At 32.2% G+C, this 25,557-nt stretch overlaps 4 protein-coding genes across 4 annotated transcripts; 2 read left to right on the top strand and 2 right to left on the bottom strand.

Moving 5' to 3' along the window:
• The first annotated feature begins 765 nt into the window (after positions 1–765).
• On the top strand, positions 766–2,507 carry LOC148236792 (acidic mammalian chitinase-like). The gene is made up of 8 exons (XM_088182711.1): positions 766–852; positions 912–1,094; positions 1,165–1,265; positions 1,338–1,597; positions 1,655–1,769; positions 1,837–2,022; positions 2,093–2,215; positions 2,280–2,507. Exons 1-8 carry the CDS (start codon positions 843–845, stop codon positions 2,406–2,408), a joined length of 1,107 nt encoding a protein of 368 aa, XP_088038837.1. The 5' UTR covers positions 766–842; the 3' UTR covers positions 2,409–2,507.
• Positions 2,508–4,923: 2,416 nt separating this feature from the next.
• LOC148236790 (putative chitinase 10) lies at positions 4,924–18,664 on the top strand. Its single transcript, XM_088182839.1, has 21 exons — positions 4,924–4,991; positions 5,051–5,233; positions 5,304–5,404; positions 5,477–5,736; positions 5,793–5,907; positions 5,975–6,160; positions 6,231–6,353; positions 6,418–6,540; positions 9,585–9,657; positions 9,731–9,913; positions 9,974–10,074; positions 10,138–10,397; positions 10,574–11,009; positions 11,080–11,203; positions 16,863–17,057; positions 17,215–17,315; positions 17,373–17,632; positions 17,699–17,813; positions 17,887–18,069; positions 18,259–18,504; positions 18,569–18,664. The coding sequence occupies exons 1-21, from the start codon at positions 4,982–4,984 to the stop codon at positions 18,662–18,664; spliced, it is 3,474 nt and encodes a 1,157-aa protein (XP_088038965.1). The 5' UTR covers positions 4,924–4,981.
• LOC148236791 (chitinase-3-like protein 1) lies at positions 12,552–14,638 on the bottom strand. The gene is made up of 6 exons (XM_088182710.1): positions 14,528–14,638; positions 14,273–14,455; positions 14,103–14,203; positions 13,695–13,954; positions 13,076–13,634; positions 12,552–13,010 (listed from the first exon to the last, which is right to left on the bottom strand). The coding sequence occupies exons 1-6, from the start codon at positions 14,589–14,591 to the stop codon at positions 12,738–12,740; spliced, it is 1,440 nt and encodes a 479-aa protein (XP_088038836.1). The 5' UTR covers positions 14,592–14,638; the 3' UTR covers positions 12,552–12,737.
• A 2,780-nt stretch (positions 18,665–21,444) lies between the features above and the next one.
• Positions 21,445–25,177, bottom strand: LOC148236789 (chitinase-3-like protein 1). The gene is made up of 8 exons (XM_088182518.1): positions 25,096–25,177; positions 23,383–23,544; positions 23,131–23,313; positions 22,968–23,068; positions 22,629–22,888; positions 22,434–22,560; positions 22,172–22,357; positions 21,445–22,095 (listed from the first exon to the last, which is right to left on the bottom strand). The coding sequence occupies exons 2-8, from the start codon at positions 23,456–23,458 to the stop codon at positions 21,553–21,555; spliced, it is 1,476 nt and encodes a 491-aa protein (XP_088038644.1). The 5' UTR covers positions 23,459–23,544; positions 25,096–25,177; the 3' UTR covers positions 21,445–21,552.
• Positions 25,178–25,557: the final 380 nt, after the last annotated feature.

The following is a 25,557-nucleotide window of genomic DNA, read 5'->3' as shown; positions in this document are numbered from 1 at the left end:
TATTTCTCTGAATCTGGTTTAATTCATAAATTAGTTGTAAGTTCCAACACTTCTAGCGCTTACTTTATTTAATTTTTAAGTTAAAACCATAGATGCAATAACATCTATAATTTTCTACAATAATATGTAAATAACTAGATGTGTCATAATTATTTAAAATATTACAAGATGTAAGAACAATATTGGTTTGTCCTGAACTATTCATTAATCCATACAGATTTAAATATGAAAATAAGATAAAATAAAAAACAAAACAGACTGAAAAACCATTCCAATATGTTGATGAACGATTTAATAGGATATTATTATTTACATAAATACATATCGCAAATAAAAAATATCTCAGAACAAAAATGAAAAGATTAAAAAACATTTACACATGCAATTGTTTCCAATTAAATAGTTTTAATTCGGTGATTATATAACAATAAGTTTAATTCTTCTATTTTAATGAAAAATAAATAATTTCTCATGGTAGATATGATACATTTTATCTAGATTTTTACATTCAATTTCATGCAAGACAATTCATTACAAAATCTAATCATTTTCAGCTATTGTTGCAAACTGACTCACATATTCGTTGATTCCATATTGACTTAAATAATTATCTATATTCAAAGAATTAAAAAATGATATTTTCGGTGGCTCATCTTAAATATTTATTTTATATATGTTAATAGAATAATCAGATAAATATTAATAAAAATATAATATTACAATAGAGTAAGATTACAGTTTTAATATAAAAGAGGCGAAAATTTTCTAACATACAGTTGTATTACCAACATCGATTGCTTCAGAATTTAGCTTGTCTTTAGATTTGTTGAAAAATTTGAAAGATGTCGACTAGTGAGTAATTTAAATTTATTGAGTTATTTTAATTTATTGAATATTATATTATTTTATAGAAAAAGTCATCGGTTATTTGGGAAGATGGTCAGTTTACAGACCCGGAGCGGGTAGTTTCGATTTAGAAAATATTGATCCGAATCTTTTTACGCATTTGATATATTCGTTCGCCGGATTATCCGACGAATGTACTATCAAGTCTCTGGATCCTTGGATGGACTTGCCTGACAACTTTGGAAAGGGTAAGCGTTACATTGACTTTTGAAAAATGTCAAATAGCAAGAAAATAATTGTTTGTGGGATATTTTACAGATGGTTTTCGTAGGTTCAACGATTTGAAAGGAATAAATCCTTCTTTGAAGACTTTGATTGCCATCGGAGGATGGAACGAAGGATCCGAGAAATATTCTAGAGTAAATAATATATATTTTATTTATTTCTTATAAAAAATATGAGTTTTAATCAATAATTCTTGCGATAAACAGCTCTTAGGCGTTCCGGCTAACCGAACCAGATTTGTTCAAGATGTCGTTCCATTTTTGAAAAGATATGGATTTGACGGCTTGGATATAGACTGGGAATATCCTGGACAGAGGGGAGGAAAGCCAGAAGACATCCAGACTTTCAACGAGTGGATCAAAGAACTAAGAACCGAATTTGATAAGAATGGTCTAATTTTATCTGCTGGTGTGCCGGCTACTGAAGCTTCTTTCTCTCAATCTTACGACGTGCCAACAATATCTAAGTAAGTATTAAAAAAAATATTATATTATAAAAAACAAATTAAATTAATGCTTTTTAGATACTTGGATTTCATCAACTTGATGACATACGATTTTCATGGATCTTGGGATAGTAGAACTGGACACAATGCTCCACTGTATTCTTATAGTGGTGCTAATCAACTTTTTAATGTTGTGAGTTGACTTTTTATTCGACATTTTTGTTCTATTCAATTATATTTCTTCATTATATGTGTTCAAGGATGCAAGTGTTAAGGCTTGGATTGCAAATGGAGCTTTAGCTGAAAAGTTGGTTATGGGAGTTGTTGCTTATGGTAGAACTTGGACGCTTTCGTCAACTGATTGTACAACTCTAGGTTGTCCTGCATCTGGACCAGGTGCAGTTGGATCATTGACAGGTGAAGCAGGACTCTTGGGATATAATGAGGTAATATAAAAGATAAAAATAATATTTTTATTGGGAAATCGTAGACGACATTTATTAATGATTAATTTAGATAAGCATAATGGAAAATGAAGCAGGCGCAGAATTGCTATGGGATGATCAGGCTAAGGCTCCTTACATGGTCAAAAATAATCAATGGGCTGGTTACGATAACGAAAAGTCGCTTGAAAATAAGGTACTTACTAAAAATGAAGATATATTATAGTGCTGTCACATGTAATAATATTGTTGTACTTTAGATTGATTACATTAAAAAGAATAACTTAGCTGGTGCTATGATTTGGAGCATTGATACGGATGATTTTAGGGGTAACGGAGGAAAGGGAAAGAATCCACTGCTTACTACCTTGAAGAATGGACTCCTGTAAATGAAATCAAGCACTTTCTAGATAATACAATGAAATTAATCGTGTATGTATATTATATCTGTCTATATTATTCAATTAAATAAATATTGTTTGAAATAATGATGTTTTTAAATGACGAAAGTAGCTTTATTAAATCATTTTACATCGGTCATGAAACGATCTGGATAAATTTAAGATACATAACTGGAAGAGCAATCGTTGTGCTATGGCCTTCTAGTTTTTTTATCTTCAATTTATCCAGATCATTGTTGGACAATCGTTTCATATTTTTTAGGTTATCCCCTAGCTTGATTTTCAGTGACTTTTATTTAGGGAGTCTAAATGCCTATATTTTTACCATCTTACTTCTACGTAGCCTGCCCATCTTAGTCTTTGTGATTTCTGAGTGCTGATAATTTGTTAATGTTAATTCAGCTCCATCTCGTGATTTATTTGGATCCTGTAAGTTCCATAAACGTTTTTGACTTAAAAGACTAAGTACTAGAAGTCTTCTACTCCACAATTAAGTAAAGTTTATAAAAAGTACTTGAGATTACCTTTATAAGAAGATATTTGGTTATTACACGTTCTTGCGTAGCAGTACCTTTCTTTCAAGAGCGTTGGGATACGATTCGCTGATTTCTTGCAGAAAGTTGCATGTCGTTAAGTATTGTTACTGAAGAGTGTTGAGAGAGTATGTCTACATGGCATCCATTGCGTGCACCACTGTTGTTACCAGTACTAGAGCTCTACGAGTCCAAACCTTCAGGTGGGCTCCCGGGTTTTAAGATCCAGGAGAGCGGTCCACACCCCCTCGTAGTACTAATTCTCGCCTCATATAGCACCACCCTCCAGGAAGTCTCGAGGGGGGTTTTAAATGCTACCTCGGCTGCTAGCCTGATGGTCCTTTTTTCTCATGGGGTGGGTTTTCACCTCAGGAGTCCAGGCTGGTCTCTCACACTGTTAGTGACGGGCCTCGAGCGTGTGGTGGACTGGCGCCCCCCGGAAGGGTGCTGAGGTATAGCTACATGTAATACATTGCGTGCACCAACGCCATTACCGGTAATAAGGTCCTACGAGTCCAGCATTTATGGTGGGCACTCAGTTTATAACGGCCGGATGAGTGGTTCCCTACCCCCGTAGTACTAAAAATATTATTGGAGATATATTAGTATTTCTCCTGAGCATTAAAGGAGACGGGCTCTAGTTGGCTAATCTGCATTGCAATTGTATTGCATTTATTGCGTTTCATCCTAGTAAAATAGCACCCCCCCCCCCCCAGGTCTACGAGGTTTTATGCTACCTCAGCCGCTGCCTATAGTCCTCGGAATCGCCGTAGGGGCAGAGCCCTTTGGCTTGCTTGCGTTACTTTGCATGCTTTGCTCGTTCTAGGTAGTGGATCGCGGTCTACCTCAGACGGCCAGCCCGAGAATTCCCTTCCCCTTAAGGGCTTGGAGATTTAACCCGAGATGTAACCCTTGCTCTCCTAGACTGATAGATGGCGGGAGTCCAGCGTGTGGTGGACAATCAAAATACTCTCAAGAAATTCCACTTTTGGACTCCGAACGTCTTATTGAATTACGATTGCGTCCTCTTTTGATGCCCGTTAGGGTAAGGACGACTGCACTAGCTGACTTACTTATAGCTGACACCGTCCAGTTTTACTTATAGCAGTCACATTGATCTGTTTAATGTCAGCTACGAGAAGCTGATCCGGTTCGTATCATTTAAATTTATTATTTTATAAAATATTATTTTTTATTGAAATTTTACTATGTATTGTTTTTTGACCATCATGGCGCATTGGGATAACCTGTTAGGTCACGATGTTCTTAAGTTAATTTAAATAAATAAATTTCAAGTGATTTTTGATGCCCGAAAGTCCATCATGAACCACCGAAAATTACCAAAAAAGAGCAATGTTCAGATAATCCTTTTTTAATATTTCTAGCAATATGTACATATACATATATGTACATATTGCAAATTAAAAAAATGTAAGAACTGGTATTGAAAGGATTAACAAACATTTACACACGATTTTTTGCAATTAAATAATTTAAATACAGTGATTATGTAACAATAAATTCAATTCTTCTATTTTTATGAAAATAAATAATTTTCCATGGTAGATCTGATAAATTTTATCTAGATTTTTGCATTTAATTTTGTGCAAGACAATACATTGCAAAATTTAATCATTTTCAGCTATTGTTGCAAACTGACTCACATATTCATTGATTTCATATTGACATAAATAATTATTAATATGCAAAGAATTGAAAAATTATATTTTTGATAGCTCATCTGAAATATTTATTTTATACAATATGTTATTAGAATAATAAGATAAATATGAATATAAATAAAATATTACAATAGAGCATGATTACAATTGTTAATATAAAAAAAACGAAAATATTTATGTTAATAGAATAATCAGATAAATATTAATAAAAAATAAAATATTACAATAGAGTAAGATTACAGTTTTAATATAAAAGAGGCGAAAATTTTCTAACATACAGTTGTATTACCAACATCGATTGCTTCAGAATTTAGCTTGTCTTTAGATTTGTTGAAAAATTTGAAAGATGTCGACTAGTAAGTAATTTTAATTTAATGAGTTATTTTAATTTATTGAATATTATATTATTTTATAGAAAAAGTCATCGGTTATTTGCAAAGATGGACAGTTTACAGACCCGGAGATAGTTGTTTCGATTTAGAAAATATTGATCCGAATCTTTGTTCGCATTTGATATATTCGTTCGCCGGATTATCCGACGAATGTACCATCATGTCTCTGGATCCTTGGATGGACTTGCCTGACAACTTTGGACATGGTAAGATTTACATTGGCTATTGAAAAATGTCAAGTAGCAAGAAAATAATTGTTTGTGGAAAATTTTACAGATGGATTTCGTAGGTTCAACGACTTAAAAGGAATAAATCCTTCTTTGAAGACCATGATTGCCATCGGAGGATGGAACGAAGGATCCGAGAAATATTCTAGAGTAAATAATATATATTTTATTTATTTATTATAAAAAATATGGTATTTAATTAATAATTCTTGCGATAAACAGCTCTTAGGCGTTCCGGCTAACCGAACCAGATTTGTTCAAGATGTCGTTCCATTTTTGAAAAGATATGGATTCGACGGCTTGGATATAAACTGGGAATATCCTGGACAGAGGGGAGGAAAGCCAGAAGACATCCAGACTTTCAACGAGTGGATCAAAGAACTAAGAACCGAATTTGATAAGAACGGTCTAATTTTATCTGCTGGCGTGCCGGCTACTGAAGCTTCTTTCTCTCAATCTTACGACGTGCCAACAATATCTAAGTAAGTATTAAAAAATATTATATTATAAGAAAACAAACTAAGTTCACGCTTTTTAGATACTTGGATTTCATCAACTTGATGACAAACGATTTGCTTGGACCTTGGGATAGTAAAACTGAACACAACGCTCCACTGTATTCTTATAGTAGTGCTAATCAACTTTTTAATGTTGTGAGTTGACTTTTTATTCGACATTTTTGTTCTATTCAATTATATTTCTTCATTATATGTGTTCAAGGATGCAAGTGTCAAGGCTTGGATTGCAAATGGAGCTTTAGCTGAAAAATTGGTCATGGGAGTTGCTGCTTATGGTAGAACTTGGACGCTTTCGTCAACCGATTGTATAAATGTAGGTTGTCCTGCATCTGGACCAGGTGCTGAAGGATCATTGACAGGCAAAGCAGGATTCTTGGGATATAATGAGGTAATATACAAGATAAAAATAATATTTTTATTGGGAAATCGTAGACGACATTTATTAATGATTATTTTAGATTAGTATAATGGAAAACGAAGCAGGGGCAAAATTACTATGGGATGATCAAGCTAAGGCTTCTTACATGGTCAGAAATAATCAATGGGCTGGTTACGATAATGAAAAGTCGCTTGAAAATAAGGTATATATTAGAAATGAGGATATACTATAGTGCTGTTACATATAATATTATTGTTGTATTTTAGATTGATTACATTAAAAAGAATAAATTAGCTGGTGCTATGATTTCAAGCATTGATACGGATGATTTTAGAGGTAACGGAGGAAAGGGAAAGAATCCATTGCTCACTACCTTGAAGAATGGACTCCTATAAATTAAATTAATCGTGTATGTATTTTATATCGCTTTTTATATTATTAAATTAAATAAATATTGCTTGAAATATTGATCCCCATTTTATTACTGTATATTATCTATTGTATCTTCTTAAATTAAATCATTTTACACCAGTCATGAAACAACTACCTCAAGGATGATTTGGATCAATTGAAGATACAAAACTGGAAGACCAGCGTTGTGCTATGGCCTTCTAGTTTTTTTATCTTCAATTTATCCACATCATCGTTTGATAATCGTTCCATATTTTTTAGGTCATTCCCTAGCCTGATTTTCTGTGGATTTTATTTTGTTAATGTTTTAGGGACTCTAAATGCCTACATTCTTTCATCTTTCTACGTAGCCTGCCCATCTTAGTTTTTGTAATTTCTAAGTGCTGGTAATTTGTTCATGTTTAATCAGCTCCAGCTCGTGATTTATTTGGATCGTTCGTGATTTATAGGATCATATAAGTTCCATCCACGTTTTTGATTAGTCTAAATATTTTTCTTTTTGATGGAATTTCCAGCTCGAAAGTCTCTAATTGAGTGTCTTTTTTTAGTCAGATTCTAGGCCTAACATCCGTATGTATCTAGGCCGTATGATAGTTTTATATATTATATAACCATTTTTGAGCACTAGTCTATTAATTAGGTTCCAAATAAGTGCTTACATGCATAGAGTGCCCAGTTTGCGAATAATATGCGTATTTTTTATATTCTACTTCACAATTAAGTAATTTGCTGGTTCCATGATATATTGGATATATTTTGTTTTGCCATTGACTAAGTTGCTTCTTAACCAAAATTTGTGGGATGTCAAATACATAACTACATACGTTATTTACCTACATATGTGCATATTTGGAATGTATTTATCTGTCCTATTACTTTTTTTTTTTTAAGAATAACGGTTTCTAGCACAAGGTTAATTATGCGAATCTTTAAACCTAATGTAATTTCTAATTTTTTATGGGAACATTTTTGTATGTAAGTAGCATTTGTAGGATCCGGAAAATTTATCGCCCACATTTCACCGCCAGTAATTTACCGCCAAAAATGAATCACTAGCAGTTTACCACCGCGTCAATTTAACGCATAAACAGATTATAGCCTATATTAGCGTATTTTATATTATCGCCAGTGTATTTTACCGTCTAGAAGCAATGATATGTATCTGGGTAAATCATAATAAGTTATTTTTTAAGTAAATTAAATATTAAAAATATACATTTTAAATTATATATATGGTAAAATAGACAAAAAACGAATTAATTATATTTTAAATATTAATTATTTAGGCAAATAAGAAATGTATTATTGCAAATATTTAACTTTCTAATGTGAATCATTAAGTGCTAATTAAAGACGCTAACAGAATATTATTCATACTAAATTTGATTTTTGTCAATAGGGAAGAGCTTAGTGAATAAGCACCTTTAATTAATAATGTAAATAATAAATATTCATACAACATGGTACATATCATGGTACAAAAAGAAAAAAATATTTGTAGATTTTTTGCGGCTAAGTTTACCGCAACAGTTTTTAGGAACGAAAAGTCTTTAAATATATTGTACATAGCTTAATTTATTACACCATGGATTAATACATAATAATTTTTAGCACATGCTTGCCCGGTGTAAAACCCATTTTTCCAAAATATTTCAAATCAATAATATGTATTGATAATATAAGGGCCCATACGCACTGTCGGCTAGCCGCCGGCGACTAGGGGCCGCCGGCTCAAAATCGCAGGTAGCTAGGCTAGGCGGCTAAGCCGAGCGACTCGAGGTCGTTCGCGAAGAAATTGCAATATTAAATTGCAATATGTTCTATTTTTCTTTCATATATTTTATTTTTACTTTACTTTTTTTTAATTTTCTATTATAAACTTATAAATGGTCATAAACCAATAATTTTTATTAAATTTTAAACTATGTATTTCTTTGTGATCCTAGTTTTGTAATAAACGTTCATATGAAAAAATTCTATATTACTATGATAGCAAAGAAAAAGTTGATAAAATTAATTTTATATCATTTTATTTCCAAAACATATTTGTGAACAAAGTTTTAGAATATTCCGTATGATTTATTATAAAAAATAACTAAAAATATAAATCGCATAAATGTTTCCCGAAACGAAGCTGTGGAGTTTATCGATTAAGCATGTCAAAGTGTGAAAAAACTTGTCGCATCTTACGCATTAAAAGCGCCATAAGAAATGTTATTGATCTTTACGACACTACGACGAGTTGTTAAGCCTTTGTTGTGCATACCGTACATGACAATAGAGGGATTAGCTAAAAGTAGTGCCTTTACACACGCATACAAAATGTATTATATTAACAGGCTGAGTACAAAATTTTACCGAATCTCCTTCGGTCAAATTTTCTAATAAGAAAACAGTCAGACTTAAATAAATCATAAAGTCATTGCGTTGAAAGTAGAAAAAACGTTTAAAGCAGACTAAGCGTCTTTAAAAGCATTATTGCGACTTCCTAGACTGCGACGCCTAGACTGCGACTTCACTTCGGAATTCGCTTCAATCAGCACCTTTTCAAGAACTTCCATCTGATATTAGGACATAAAAGATAGGTAATCCGATCTCTCCAAGCGGAGCTACGTTGATTATTATCAGAGATAGGACCGAGAAAGCATCCGCTTCTTTCTTCACGTCAACTCTAGTCCGGAATTCAGAGTTCAAACCGATCTTTGGATATGACTATTTTTTAGACGCAAACAAATTGTTGCGCAATAATAATAATTTATAACATATTAACCGCGTCTTGTGTAAAAATACACTCATGCTAGGACAAAGCTACTCTTTCTTTTTAATTTACTATTTATTATTATAGTACAGATTAAATATATAAAATATATTTTAATTATTAGAAAAATTCAGGCACAAACAATCCCGCTTTCCCCTTTTTTATTACACATTAATCGCACAAAGTGATTCATTACACTTAATCAATATTCGCTATCATTGTACATTTCTGTATAAAAAGAATGATATTTTTAATCGAATTTAGTGTTCCCGGATACTCCGAGAACTCATTTCCCCTTTCGTAAAAGCGAAGCTAATCGTCGATTTCGAAATGTCCAGTAAGTAGCATTAAATAAAATTTTAATATTAAAAAAATACTATTTATGCTATAGAATTTATTATGTAATTTAGAAAAGGTAGTGGGATATTTGGGTAGATGGGCTTGCTACAGGCCCGAGGGTGGAGCTTTTGATATTGAACATATCGACCCAATGCTTTTTACCCATTTGGTTTATGCGTTCACTGGTTTAGCCGACGATTGTACTATTAAATCGTTGGATGCGTGGGCGGATCTACCTGATGGATATGGAAAAGGTATTTCGATTATATTAATATTATTTTATGATAGTCTTAATAAAAAAATATCGTTTACAGACGGTTTCCGCAAATTTAATGAACTGAAGAAGGTGAACCCTAAATTGAAAACCTTGATTGCTATCGGTGGATGGAATGAAGGTTCAGAGAAATATTCGAGGGTTGGTAATTTATTCTTAACTATTAAATACTGTTTAGTTGGTTTTAAACGTTTTGTTCTATAGCTTTTAGCCGTTCCGTCTAATCGTACTAAATTCGTCCAAGACGTGGCTATATTTTTAAAGACCCATGGATTCGACGGTCTAGATCTTGACTGGGAGTACCCAAATCAGAGGGGAGGTATTCCTGCTGATGTTCAAAACTATGTAGAATGGATTAAAGAGATGAGAGCCGAATTCGATAAACACGGTTTCTTGCTTACTGCTGCAGTTCCAGCTGCAGAGTCGTCTTTCTCCACATCATACGACGTTCCTTCCATTTGCAAGTCAGTAATATGCTAAACATTTAAGTTGCGCATTGTTTTATTTAAGCTATCAAATTATCTACAAAAACAATAAATACGTGTTTCATTATTGTTGTAAATCGCAATATCTAATTATTAATCAATTAACCATAATCCATTATATTTGTAATACAAATCTTAATAATTATTTTTTCTAGATATTTGGATTTCATTAATGTCATGATGTACGACTTCCACGGTTCTTGGGAGTCGGAAGCTGGCCACAATGCTCCTCTATATCCACTAAAAAGCGACATTGATACTCCAGCAGCTAATCTCTGTGTTGATGCAAGTGTCAAAGCGTGGCTTAAACACGGATTACCGAAAGAGAAGTTGATTCTGGGTGTTGGACTCTATGGCAGATCTTTCACTTTGAAGGACAAGAGCTGCGTAAAGCCCAAGTGTCCTACATCCGGCCCTGGAAACGCCGGCGTGATGACAGGAGAAGCTGGAATGCTAGGATATCATGAGATCTGCGCTATGGAAAAGAATACAAATGCTCTTTCATTCTTCGACGAAGAGTCTATGGTACCTTACTTAGCTCTTGGCACCCAATGGGTCAGCTACGATAACGAGAAATCGATGCAACTGAAGGTAAAGTATTTTAAATTATAAACAATGATAAAATAGAGCTAAGCGTTTATTTTTTATATATTTATTCTAGGTCGATTACATTAAAGCGAATGATCTAGGAGGTGCGATGGCATGGAGCATCGACACGGATGACTTCAACGGAAGATTCGGAATCAAGAATCCACTACTAACCATTTTGAAGAAAGGCATGATGGGTTGAATCTAGGCTGGATTTTCTGGATATATACGAATAAATTCTGTGAATCGATGCTCAAATTACTGTGATTTAATCGGTTTTATGTTTATTATGTATGAAACATAATATTTTTAATCGAATATAAATAATTTATCTTATTGTATATTAATAAGTTGTTTTAGCTATTATTCGCCTTAATTCCCTGTATTTAACCAAAACTTTAATTTATAGAGTATTGAGAATTCATATTCTTAGTTTGCTCTTAAACCCATTACTTAATATACCCATACATAAAAGTCGGTAAGGAGAAGCGAAATATGTTATCTTTGGATTATAAGGATTTTAAAATTTCGTGAATAAAACAGTTAACGAAGTATGATATTTAGTGAAATGTTTTATTCGCTAAATTTCTATTAAAACAACTTTTAGGAGCAGTAGAAATCCTTGAAGAATATTTAATAAGTTTATGTAATATCCGTAAATGAGGCTCGTGGTCTTTTAACGAGAATGAATTGGAAAAAAGTATTTTTATGAGCATGAATTGCAATAAAGAGACATGTTCACAATCGGTTTAAATATTAAATATATAACTAAGCAATATAGAACCAAAATCTGGATTAATTACGCAACAAGAGATGTCAAAGCCAATAGAGCTATTTACTGCTGCAACAATTGCTTCTTTACGAACGATTTATCAGTTTTTTCTGAGAGCAAATTCACTACTTGAAAACATCATATATATAAAAAAATCACTCAACTCCTAAAATTAAAATAAGTCGATTGCAGTGTCAGAAAAAAATATAGTCGATCGCAATCCTAAACACGTTGGCCGTCTCTGCCATAGGTTATAGAAATTTTGACCGCAACTATTAATGTTCATGGTTACGTATACAAAAAGGTCTTGTTAGCTCAGATTTGACAATAAATATAATATGTTGCGGTAAAACGTTTTAAACCCAGTTTTCAAATGATTTACTGATCCTTTTTGGATTAAAATTCCACACAAAATCTTAGATAAAACTTATTGATGTTAACAGAAGCCATTTTCAAAGGGTCGATAAGATATAAAATCTCGATAATCTCGAGAACACCAAATCAATAATGCCCTGTGTGCTTACACTTATCGGCACACCCTCCACGGAAAACGACAAATCACAGGGTAAAAATTTAGAAGCACGCGATAATCACTCGTTAAACGATGTTGTTGCGCACTGACTATGGTGTAAAATCATAATCATATATGTATGTATATTATTTATTCATTTTTTTGCAGAAAAATGAGACTTTGTTGTAATCTAAAAATCGCCACTTTATAGCAAAAATATACATATCATTTTTAACATGTTAGATATAAACCTAAATTATACTATTCTGTAATATATTTATAATCTTTATTAACTTAGCTTCATTGTACATTGCACATGTGTATTGTGTATTTTATCTATATACTTATTTATTTACAATATAATCACTTATAGATATCGACCATCATTTTATTGACGCTCTTTCTTTATCTAGGATTCTTGAATCGTATTTCTATTTTTTTTAACATTTCATGAACAATCTACTAGATGTTTAAAATTGCATACTGAATAAACGATGTCAAATAATAGATCTGCAGAACATTGGAATCTGCTGTGTTTAAACACTCCATTTACTAAAGTGCATTGGTAAAAGACGGAACAATCGTGAGGATCTCTATTGTAGCCGACGTGTTTGCAAACCTCCGTAGGCTCTGGTGTGGGTGCTACTGTTGGACCAGCAGATGATCCAGAATTATCAGTTGTAGTAGAACGTGTAGTTGTTGTTGTTGTCGTACTAGGAACCTAATAGTAAAACAATAATCAAATAAATAAATTAAGAATAGTGTTTAACGAGACAAAAAATTTACCCCGTTGAGTTCGTTTCTCATGGTAGAAATGAGAGGGAATTTTCCTTTTCCACAAGTTCCTCTGAAATCGTCAGTATCGATGCTCCAAACCATAGCACCACCCAAATTCATTTCTTTAACAAAAGCCATCTTCCTTTTTACTGATTCAATATTGTCGTAGCCGATCCATTGATTTCCATCGACCATGTAAGGTACCATTGCTTCATCATCCCAATATATTTGAGCTCGGTTTTCTTTCAAGCATGCTTCATAATATCCCAACATTCCGGCTTCCCTTGTCCAAGGTCCAGCGATTCCGGCGCTCGGAGCCGGACATCTGGGTGCTATGCAAGTGGATGAAGCTAGTGTGAAAGATCTTCCATAGGCACCGATTCCCACCAATAACTTTTCTGGATCTGCTCCGTGAGCAATCCAAGACTTTATGCTCTTTTCAACGTTCCACTCTTCGAAGTGTGTGCCAATTTCCTCTTGAGATGTGTGCAGAGGCGCATTGTGACCAGTTACTTTCTCCCAAGCTCCATGGAAGTCGTAAGTCATGACATTGATAAAATTTAAATGCCTATAAAATAACAAAAGAAATTAATAACATATAAATATTTGCGATTTAAAAATAACTCACTTTGAAATCTCAGATATGCTGTATGATTGACTGTGTGATGATTCAGCTGCAGCTACAGCAGCAGTGACCAATAATCCGTGCTTGTCAAACTCTTCTCTTAGCTCTTTACACCAAGATGTGAACGTATCTACGTCTTCCGCAATACCTCCTCTTTGGTTGGGGTATTCCCAATCCAAATCGAGGCCATCAAAGTTGAACTTCTTCAAGAGGCTTACAGCATCTTGGATGAATATTCTTCTATTTTGAGGGTTTCTTAGCAACTGTAAATTAAACGTGCTTATTAATGCTAACTATGTTTTTTTTGAAAAATACATTTTAAATTTAATTCTGTGATATAACTTAATTTTATTTTCTATGGATAATAAATATAGTTAACTTTTGCTTATACTATTAAATATGCAATATTACTTGAGAATATTTAGTAGATCCTTCATTCCATCCGCCAATAGCCAATAATGTCTTCAAGTTGGGATTAATTTTCTTCAGATTTGTGAATCTTCGGAAACCGTCTAGATATTATAACATTACCCATTATTAATATTTCAGTGAAACGTATGTGTGTTTATATAAATAAATACCTTTGCCATAGTCGTCAGCTAAGTCTTGCCATGGATCTAAAATTCTTATTTTGGAATCATCGCCTAGACCCACAAAACTATATATCACATGAGTGCAGAGGAACGGATCGACATCTTCAACGTCAAATTTTCCATCACCAGGTCTGTAAACGCTCCATGTTCCAAAATAGCACACAACGCGTTCTAAAAAAATACACTTATGTTACATAATATAAAATATTTAAATAATATTTAATAAAAATACTAGAATCTCACTCTCGGCTTGTGCACAGCACACAAACGCCAAAATCAATGCGAAGGAAACAATACCCGCCTTCATATTGAAGCACTTTCGCTGTCAGCAATTGATTTAGAACTACTAATTTCTCTTATATACCTGATATTTTAATTACTTGTGATTCAACTTACTTATCCAGTTGTTATCTTTATCTATCGCAGATTCAGATAATATATGGACTGGTGAATTTTACGAGCTTAATGAAAAAAGATTAATCAAAACACTGAAAGATTAAAAAGACGTGTAGTCATTGTAAAAATAAGTATTAGGCAATATTTAAAATCACCTTAAATATGTAATTATATATTTTAATCAAGTTACAAAATATATAAAAAATCTTATTACTTGTAGTAATTTGTATTTATTTTATCATTTTATAAGTCTGTACTTTCAATAGTAATTTAAGTTTTAAATGATATTATTTTAATTACAAATATTTTCTGCTTTAAAAATTCTTTCTACAGCATATACATATTTTGTATATCTGGGGCTTTTTCTTAAAAATATCTATCTTTTCACAAATAATTTAGGATTGTAAAACTAAAGCGGAAATGGTCCTAAAATATAGGTTATAAAAGAGGGCATGAAAGATATTGTTCTTATCACTCAAGACATAACATCAATATTGAGATTCCCAGTAACATAGTCGAGTGAAGAGTTCATATGCATTTTACATGTAAATTGAAAAAAATATAAAGGAAAGATTGGTAAATTAAATTATGATAAATAAACCTTCATGACTGAAGCCATGGATGTTCCCTCTTCTTTGTCTGCCCTGTACATAGTATTTTTACTTTAGGTTGTCGAGTGAATGGGCAATATTTGCTTTTGTTTTTACTTCGCCAGCCATCCCTATCATAAAAAAGCAGGCTGCGGTGGCGTGATAATTTCTCTGTTATTTCGCATGTATGATTGAGATAACAATAATGATGAGAATATTTTTATTCTCTTTTGATTGATCTTTCCAATACAAAGGGATTTAATTATTAATTCATATTTGCTGTGACAGTTTTAAGAACCATCAGCTCAACGATGATTGCTTTTCTCATTGTCGATTATATGTTACACTGTCACGAACGAAGCATCTAAAATACTCTATATGTACTGGCGATTAAAAATAATTAAAAAAAACATAGTCTAAAGTAAAATGTTAAATAATACGATGTAACTTGGACTAAACGAATAAAGACCTATTATTATTATAATAAAAGGCTATAATTGTATTATATACGTGTATTTACAGCAAATTTGTGCATTTTTGTTTGATTTGCGTCAATTATAATATTTACAATAAAAAATTAATTATATAATTTACTTAAGTTGTTTTTTAATGATTAGTTAAATCAATAATTGCATTCCAGTTGATTGTAGGGATTAAAGTATTCATATTTTTGTCCTCGTTGTTGTTGTACGAGATTATAAAAAAATAATCACATTCGATGGAATTATTGGTATTAACGAATATGTGATTAGCTTATCTCGTAGACTCTGAAAACAAGCTTTGTTTTTATAATAAATTTTGATAACAATTTAACTAGTGACACAATTTTTGATGTTTTGATGACGGTTGTCTCATCAAATCATGTAATTACTATGTACTAATATATGTAAAAAAAATAGCGACAGGAAATTTAGATACATATCATTAATAATATTTGTGACAGTCAAAGTATCAAAGTATTGGACAAGGTGTGTGAACCGATCAAAACTGATACAATATACACTTGCACTAACATACTATAATATGCTAAATTCCAAAAAAGTAATACAGAGTAGAGATAATTAAAAAGAAAATCTATTATTTGACACTTTTACTTTTTAAGAGCATTTAGATTTTTCCGTTCCTTTCCCTTTCTATAGTTTAGATCAGTGGTTCTCGTGTGAAATTCTACTGTGGCCGCTATTATTATTTTGTTTTTCCTCTCAATTTTTATTTTCATGATCGTTTATACATTTTAGTAACACAATTTCTATCAGTGTTTTAATGGTTTAACGGATTTTAATCCGTGTTTAATTGGTATAATTTATGTATAATTTTTGCTCTTTTATAAACGTTAACTAATTTATTACCGTCAACAGATGTTATGAATTTTAGTAACGGTAATAAAATACAAAATTATTTCTACAAATACAATTTATTTTTTAGATATGAATCATTTTACTTTTGCATTTATAATTCACAATGAGGACATTGTTTTATACCGTAATTTTTCTCTCAGTAATAATATGCTGCAAATCGCAAGCTGAAAGTGAATATAATATTACATCGTATTTTATTATATGTTATGCTATTTGCTAATATTTAAAAAAAAAAATCAGAACGCGTTGTGTGCTATTATGCATCATGGAGTTCCTATCGACCTGCACCAGGAAATATGAAGATAGAAGATATTGATCCTATGCTTTGTACCCATATAATTTACAGCTTTGTAGGACTAGGCGATGATTCCAAAATAAAAGTTTTGGATCCTTTTCAAGATTTAGCAGATAATTATGGCAAAGGTATTTGTTTTCTTATATATTCTGGATAATTGTTAAAATAATTGTACTATATTTTTACGATATTGATTGGAATATATATTACATTAAAATTACAGCTTAGTTTCAGTGTAATATAGATATAAATAATTCACATTTAATTATTCGTCGTTATATTAACTTTTAGGTGGCTTCCAAAGACTTACAAATTTAAAGAAGGTCAACCCTAATTTAAAAGTTCTTGTGGCTATTGGCGGATGGAACGATGGATCAATTAAATATTCTAAGGTAATATTTATTTTTTTATTTGTATGTATTAAATTGTAAATCATGTTTATTATGCAGTTATTGAGAGATCCAGAAAATAGGAAAATTTTCGTTCAAGACGCTGTCAACTTTTTACACCAGCACAACTTTGACGGTCTTGATTTAGATTGGGAATATCCAAATAGCCGAGGCGGAGAACCAGTCGACGTCGAAACGTTTTCTTCTTGGTGCAGAGAATTGAGAGAAAAGTTTGATGCTCATGGCTTGTTGGTTACTGCTGCAATTAGCGCTGGGGAACAATTACACAAAACATCATATAACATAGCTGAGATTTCAAAGTGAAAAGGAATTTTCTTTCTCTTTATAACATTTTATGGTAAGTGCTAACTTATTGATTTTTATAGAAACTTGCATTTCATTAATGCCATGACTTATGATTACCATGATTCATCATATACAATAACCAGTCATAATGCACCTTTGTATCCATCAGAGGGTGATACTGCTAATTCGAATGTAGTAAGTAAATTAATTGTGCATTGATTATTTAATATAACATATAATAAACACATATATACATTACGCAACAAAGGAAAATACCATAAAATCTTTGATTAATCAAGGAGCGCCGTCAGAAAAGATAGTCTTAGGTATTGGTACATATGGAAGAACATTCAAAATACCTTCGAATTGCTTAAAGCCTAAATGTACTGCTTCGGGCGCAGGAAGCGCAGGAGAATATATTTCTGAAGCTGGAACGATGGGATATAATGAAGTAAATATATTTTGACTTTCATAAGCATTTATTACAAAATACAAAAGTGAATACATTAATACATAATTATTGATTTGAACAATGTATTAAGCACTTATATTGATGATTAACATTATGCGATGCATAATTTCCAATATGTTCTTCGAATATAGATATTCAAATAATACTTATAATATTTAACATTTCTAGATCTGCTTAAAAGACAGACAAGCTCAAACGTTTTGGGATGATGAAGCAATGGTTCCTTACATGGCCGATGGTAACCGATGGATCAGCTACGACAATACAGAATCGGTGAAAAAAAAGATTGACTTTGTAAAAAAAATGAATTTGGGTGGTGCTATGGTTTGGACAATAGATACAGACGATTTCAGAGGATCATGCGGCAATGGCAAATTCCCACTTATTTCTACCATTAAAAACGAACTTAACGGAGTAATTAATTATTTTTTATTATTTCACATTACTTATTACAATTTAATATTTTTATTATACTTAGCAGGGCTCAAGCTTACCTACACAAAATATTAAATATCCCGGTTACACGGGACAAGAATTTGTGCCAGGATCTAGAGCAAGATTATTTTTTAACTAAATGTATAGAAGCGCTGGTTTTAAATTCTACATTTACTTCTATAATTCCAACGAACTCTGCAAACGTAAGCTATTCTATAGAGATAATATACAGTGGAACCTCGCTTAACGAGCACATCTCATAAAAAAATGACTCGATTAACGAGCGTCGTTTTGCATAACGTGTAACGAGGAGAGTGCCGGGAATTTCTGGATTGTGTTGAAATCGTTCAGTAATAAGGCATGTGAGCGTAAGATATTTAGCTGTCATCGGTTAACTAGCTGTTAAACTAAACTTTCTGCCAGGCATTATCGTATTTTAAATTGTTTCGCTTAACGAGTAAGATTCTACAACCAATTATGCTCGTTAAGCGAGGTTTCACTATAAAACTAATATATTTATAAAATTATATTGGAAGATATTAACAAAACAATAAATTATAAAGCAGAATTAGATGAGAAAGAGCTAGTAATACCAAGAATTTCGACCGAATTCTACAATTAGTATTGAAAGTTTTAGTAATAAAAAAATATATAAAGAAAATTCGAATGATAAAAATTATAATTTGGAAAATCTTAATCAAATATACTTTTAGTAAGAGAGCTGAACCATCTCAGATAATAAATCAAGATAATAATAGAACAGAAGGTGATGAAGATCTTAACGATTTTTTGAAGCTGATCTTCAAAAAATCGTATCGTTCGAACTTGATTTTGGATGACAGCGAGAGTGATTGTTGATTTTTTTCTGAATTATTTATTCTTCCAAATGTTTATAATTTTTTTTTTACAATAAATAAAGCTTTTTATTTTATTCATATTTTTTCTTCTTAAATAAATATGTTTGAAAGAAAAATAAAAATAATTTATTGACTTATATCCTTTTTATTTCTCGAACAAAAAGGTAATCTAAGTACAGTCCTTACGAAAATATTTCAGTTTAAAATATAACTAAAACAAATATATATATATACATATATATAAAAATAATTGTTGAGTTTTACTCCCCTGTAACGCAATGTGCATATTCGTCGCCTACGGTGTCTCTCGCTCACTCGGGTATTAAGTGACGATAATGAGTGAGAGATAAGATAGGGTGACCTGATTTAGTATATACGAATACGGGACATTTTCGGCGGAAAGATCTTCTCGTGTTTTATAATAAAACGGCACATTTTGGAAATCAAATATATTTTAATGAACCTTTTCATTTTTTTATAATCTCTTTGTTTGCTTTTATTTAATTATAAAAAACTTCACATTTGACACTACTATAGTATTATAATATAAATATATTTTTTCATTGTGATAATATCGAGTCTATTGCGCTCATCTGTACATTGTTGCTCTTTATTATTTAGAATATTTTTATCATTAGGGTCTCTGGTTTGATATAGAACTTTAACAGGACTCACGAACGAAACAAAACAACAATGGCAAACCTATGAAAGTTAACAATCAAGACCAATAAAAGTAATGGCTACAAATCTTGACCCTTCATGCCTACCGAAGGAAATTGAATTTGAGTTGATTGAAAATTGCAACAGAAGAACTTTAAAATTATAAATGTGGTAAACAAAGTTGGATAGATCACAGAAAACGGACAAGTGATACAAAAGCCATTACCATTATTTATGTTAAATTTATAAATGCGATAAGGGAATTAAAATGCGATTTTCATATAACTGGTAAACTTATCCATTGGCTCACTGATCCGAAAATATGACAGACCTCCTTGACTTCTTTATTTTCAGATAGGTGGTAAACAGCTACCTATATATAGAAGGGAGCCTTGAGCTGAGTTCTGATCATTCAACAGTGATTGACTTTTAGTGATGGAATTGACTTTTAGTGATGGAATAACTAAGAGAGAAATTAGACCAACTCTCACCAGCAAAAATACAGATTGGGAAAGCTTCAAAAAGTCCCCAAGGTCTAAGCTGGTAACCTAGAGGCCACTGATTCGAGTCACGGCAACAGATTCAATTTTTTATTAACAAAAATGCGCTATTATTGAAAAAACTGGCCCCAGCTGCAAAGTGACATCTATTAATTGTAAATTGTAATATATATAATAATTTATTATAAATTAAATATGTACCACCGATTCCCATACTTTGTCTGGTGGTTAATACTTGTAGGTATTCATTATGTTTGATTGACTTACCAAGTTTTATCTCGACTTATTCAGATTTACCCCGTTGTAACGTATTATCCTTAACGCCTGTGAGATTACAACGGAAGATCTGCAAAATAACAACTTGTCGGTGTGTTGTAAAGACTAATAGCATTTTGTCTATGACGCTTTTAACGCTTAATAGGCGATAAGTTTTTTCTCACGCTCTTTTAGTTTAAACATGTGGCCTAATTAATTCAATAAAGCCTCTTCCCCTTCATACAAGATACTCGCAGAAGACGTATGAAGGGGTTTGCAAGAACTCATTTCGAGAAGCACTAACAGTAGTAGCAATAGTCTGTTTATATATTTTTGCAAAATCCGCTACTTTATTTAACGAAAATTTCAATATTTTATTCATAAATTGTTTTACTGATATATATTGATTAGTCAGAAACTCACAATCGTGTAACTCAAACATTTACATTTTCTTTACAAGCCCAAATTGAAGCAGTTTTATATTTTAATATTCTAATCTCAAACTGCATACTAAATTTCCTATAAGGAAACTGATTTATAATATATTTTGTTTCTCTATTTTCCCTGGGTAATTAATATAGAAAACTTTCAGTTAATTTTATTACTTTTGTGTTTTGTGTTGTTTCAGATTATAAAATTTAACCCACTATTAGATAAAAGTATATTTAAATGAAGATTAATTTTTATATTGCATTTTAATATAATTCAACAAAATTACGTAATTTATAAACATATCACAGTCCAGAAAAGTAAATTCAGAAATCGGCATCGCACTCGACTAACTCTTTGAAGTTGCAAATATTCTTATCCTTGTCAAAGTAGAGACCTTCGCCACATTGGAATCTCCAGTAGCTCCATTTTTGATTTTCAATAACGCACAAATAGAAGACGGCGCAATCGTGTTTATCTCTGTTGTATCCTTCATGTTCGCAGATTTCGTCCGGTGCTGGTGTTGGTCCCACTGTAGTTGTCGAAGTTGTGGTAGATTTTGTAGTGGTCGGTTCGCAACCGGAACATTCGGTCGTCGACGGTGGCGGTGGTAGCTCTCCGATGAGTTCGTCCCTCATGATGGAGATCAAGGGGTACTTTCCTCTTCTGCACGAACCTCTAAAATCATCAGTGTCGATACTCCATACCATAGCACCGCCGAGGTTGTTCTTCTTGATGAAATCGGTCTTCAGCTTTACGGAGCGTTCGTTATCGTAACCGACCCATTGCCTATCGTTGACTAAATATGGAACCATAGCTTCTTCGTCGAAGAATTGTTGAGATCCAGCTTGCGATTCTCTCAGGCAAATCTAATAATATATAAATATATTGAATATTATTATACATATTATATGAATGAAATGAGATATAAAATTAAATAATCACTTCGTTGAATCCCAGCATTCCAGGTTCTCTGGTCCATTGTCCTGCAGTTCCCGCAGTAGGTGCTGGACACCTAGGCTTGATGCAATTGGTAGATTCAAGAGTGAACGCCCTTCCATAAGTTGGAATTCCGACGACTAATTTCTCAGGTAATCCACCATACTTCTTCCATGCATCTATACTGCCTTCCTATTGTGGAATTTATAATATGTAAATGATTCTAATGTTTAAATTTCTTTTGTGGGTCGTAGGAAATGCTACGTACCACATTCCATCCAGAGAAGTTGGTGTTTGCTTCTATTTCAGACATATGAAGAGGTGCGTTGAGTCCGGTAAATTTCTCCCAAGCTCCGTGGAAGTCGTATGTCATTACGTTGATGAAATGCAAGGATCTAAATTAATAAGTACATATTAAACCAGCACAATAGATCAACGATATGTCTCTGAAATATATACTAACTGGGAAATTTCTGGAATGTTGTATGACAAAGAGAACGATGATTCAGCAGCAGCGACGGCAGCCGTTACCAAAAATCCATGTTTATCGAATTCGGCTCTCAATTCCTTGCACAAGGACGTGAATGTTTGAACATCAATTGGCTCCCCTCCTCTTTGGTTCGGGTACTCCCAATCCAAGTCAAGACCGTCGAAACCGTACTTCTTAACAAAATCAACAGCATCGTCGACGAATATCTTCCTGTTGGCCGGGCTACGCAAGAGCTGCAAAGATTTAATCATAATAAGTAAAATATAGAGATAAAGAAGCATACATAGTTTGTTTTAAAAGTGTTATAATTACACGGGAGTATTTTTCTGAACCTTCGTTCCATCCACCGATGGCGACCAAAGTCTTCAAATGTGGATTCTTTTCCTTCAATTTGTTGAACCTTCCAAATCCATCTGTAAATTTAATAAGCGAGTTTAAATGACAGATTTAGGAGAGAGTATAAATATGTATTTACCTTTGCCCCAGTTGTCGGGTAGATCTTGCCACGGATCCAAAACTCTTATCTTAGAGTTGTCGCCGAGTCCTACGAATGCGTACATCAAATGAGTGCACAGGAACGGATCGATGAACTCAATCTCGAATTTTCCATCATCTGGCCTGTAAACGGTCCAGCCACCAAAGTAGCAGACAACCCGCTCTGAAAAATTAAATAATATTTAATTAGCATTATGTCCCTTTTTCAAAATATTAATTTATATAGACTTACTGCTTTCAGCCTGAGCACAAAAGCTGAAGAATGTTATACATAGCAGCAACGTGCAAATCTTAGCAGGGATCCCCATGTTGTTATTAGTGACTTTGCCAAGCAGGTAAGTAATCTGAAGTGGCCGCCGATCGAGTATATATACTCAAGTGATTTTTTTTAGGACTTTGAAAAAAACGTGATTTAATTATTTTCGTGTATCTATCGATCAGTTTTATTATCGTTAGGTAATAAATTGTATCTCGGCACATCTTAGATATATTTTTGATACAAGAAAAAATATAAATGCACTATGAATTTATATAAAAAATATTATTTGTTTTATAAAAATATATATATTATTATACAGTATTCGATTGTATATTTTTGATTATTTACATACCTACCATTACATAAACTGTACAATATTTTTTTCAGATATGCGAGCGAATCGACTAAGCGAACCTTGAAAAGCCTGAGCTAGAGACTTATGGGTCGAATTATTCTTGGCAAAATTAAAGCGGACGCAATTTTTTAAACAATTGTATTGTCTTGCATTTTACATCATCAAACTCTGCATTGTTCTATGTGGCAGTGGGCGGAAGCATGTGATGGTGGAATCTAAACTTTTTTTGATAGTTGTGAGGACATAAGCCAACAGTTGACTTGACAAGAAAGAATAAGTTGGCAAATCCTATATTTTACGAATATTAAATTAAAAAATATGTGCAACTGAATTCAAACTAGTTTTTATTGAATATAAATAAAGAAAAAATAACAACTCAACAGGAACGGAAAACAAAAATGAATGAGTCACAAAAGCAGAAACTAAGAAACGCTATGTTATTGCACAATCGAAGTCATAAAAGACAGATATAAAAGGACGGTCTCCAGAACCAAAAATCAGTTGACAGTGTACAACAAAGACGAATTATTATCATTAAATCCTTGAACTTTCTCGTGGAATGCGAATTACAAATACAACATAACTAAACGTGTAATTGGGTCAATTTACACGAAAATGTTCAATTTCAATCCACTTACTTAAGCATTACGTTTTTCTCTAATTTGGAAGAATATTTTTATTTATTTTCAAACATCTTGGTAATATTCAAATAATTTTATAGAATAAATATCAGACAAAACACATTTACTATATTTTATGTAAAATGATAATAATAATTACCAAAATATAAAAATAGGAAACAGAGCAAGGCAAGATTACTAAATAAACTTTATATAACTATAACAATAACTACGTTATCATCTAACATTTAATAATCAGTTTTTCACTGATTTCCCGTCCATTTCTTTGTGATACTCGCTATACTTTTTGGATTCACACCGCTTAGTAAATCTGGGACATTACTTATTATCAGTGTTCGCATTAGACATTTTTATGATTTAAAAATAAATTAAGAGTCGATAAAATAACAATATTCGAAAGCACCAGCAGAGAACAACAAACCAATACTGCCCTATGTCCTTTCACATACTGATGCATCCCTCCTGGTAAACAACTAATTACAATGCAGAAATTTAAGAGCATGTATTTTCCACTGACTTAAAAATAAATTGACTGTAGTCTTATATAATATTTACTCGTTTGCTTTACATTACTTTATATCAAAATTCTAAACAAATATACAACGGATAACTTACTGTGCTTATAATTATATTATGTTTAAAGCTTAAGAACCAGTTATAATATTTTTAAAAAGTGAAAATATTACTTACAATAAAATTTGGTGTGTTAATTTTAACCTAAGCAGGTTCACTATTTTACAACCAGTATCTAAAACTGAAAATAAACTTTATTTTTATGCATAGAATGGTTGAACAGCATGTGTTGTTTAATACAATTGAACACTTAAGTAAACTAACAGATAAATTACAACTGTTTCAGTACTGCTTTTATACTTTTCAAAAATGTTTTTTTATTAATGAACATTCACTATGACAGTGTCAGTTTTAAAGAACATGCATTGTTTACATGGAGTGCTAATCCACTATTGTGTATATATCTATAATTTTAAATATAAAACAGAAAATGTTTGCTGAAGCTGCAAAAACTCACATACGGTGAGCTCCGGCGTCATGAAATTTCATGTGTCATTTTCATCATAAGCTATGGAACTATGGACTATCCATATAGCTGTTAAAGACAAGATACCATATCGCGTCAAAATTCTAGGCGGA

The sequence above is a fragment of the Plectrocnemia conspersa genome, unplaced genomic scaffold, assembly GCF_051122295.1.
Source record: "Plectrocnemia conspersa isolate PC_06_02 unplaced genomic scaffold, ASM5112229v1 ptg000003l, whole genome shotgun sequence".
NCBI lineage: Eukaryota > Metazoa > Arthropoda > Insecta > Trichoptera > Polycentropodidae > Plectrocnemia > Plectrocnemia conspersa.
This window is presented reverse-complemented; position numbering and strand designations above follow the sequence as displayed.

What these genes read in the sequence shown, in the direction of transcription:
- LOC148236790 (XM_088182839.1), top strand. An exon ending in AAAAGTCGCTTGAAAATAAG is followed by an intron (nt 6,354 to 6,417) that starts GTATATATTAGA and finishes GTTGTATTTTAG; the next exon opens with ATTGATTACATTAAAAAGAA. An exon ending in AACATAGCTGAGATTTCAAA is followed by an intron (nt 17,633 to 17,698) that starts GTGAAAAGGAAT and finishes TGATTTTTATAG; the next exon opens with AAACTTGCATTTCATTAATG.
- LOC148236791 (XM_088182710.1), bottom strand. Translation starts at nt 14,591, where the DNA reads ATGAAGGCGGGTATTGTTTCCTTCGCATTGATTTTGGCGTTTGTGTGC. An exon ending in GTGCTGTGCACAAGCCGAGA is followed by an intron (nt 14,456 to 14,527) that starts GTGAGATTCTAG and finishes GTATTTTTTTAG; the next exon opens with AACGCGTTGTGTGCTATTTT. An exon ending in GATCTACTAAATATTCTCAA is followed by an intron (nt 13,955 to 14,102) that starts GTAATATTGCAT and finishes TTTAATTTACAG; the next exon opens with TTGCTAAGAAACCCTCAAAA.
- LOC148236792 (XM_088182711.1), top strand. An exon ending in GCCTGACAACTTTGGAAAGG is followed by an intron (nt 1,095 to 1,164) that starts GTAAGCGTTACA and finishes GATATTTTACAG; the next exon opens with ATGGTTTTCGTAGGTTCAAC. An exon ending in AAAAGTCGCTTGAAAATAAG is followed by an intron (nt 2,216 to 2,279) that starts GTACTTACTAAA and finishes GTTGTACTTTAG; the next exon opens with ATTGATTACATTAAAAAGAA.
- LOC148236789 (XM_088182518.1), bottom strand. Translation starts at nt 23,458, where the DNA reads ATGGGGATCCCTGCTAAGATTTGCACGTTGCTGCTATGTATAACATTC. An exon ending in AACATTCCAGAAATTTCCCA is followed by an intron (nt 22,561 to 22,628) that starts GTTAGTATATAT and finishes TTATTAATTTAG; the next exon opens with ATCCTTGCATTTCATCAACG. An exon ending in GAATGCTGGGATTCAACGAA is followed by an intron (nt 22,096 to 22,171) that starts GTGATTATTTAA and finishes ATATATTATTAG; the next exon opens with ATTTGCCTGAGAGAATCGCA.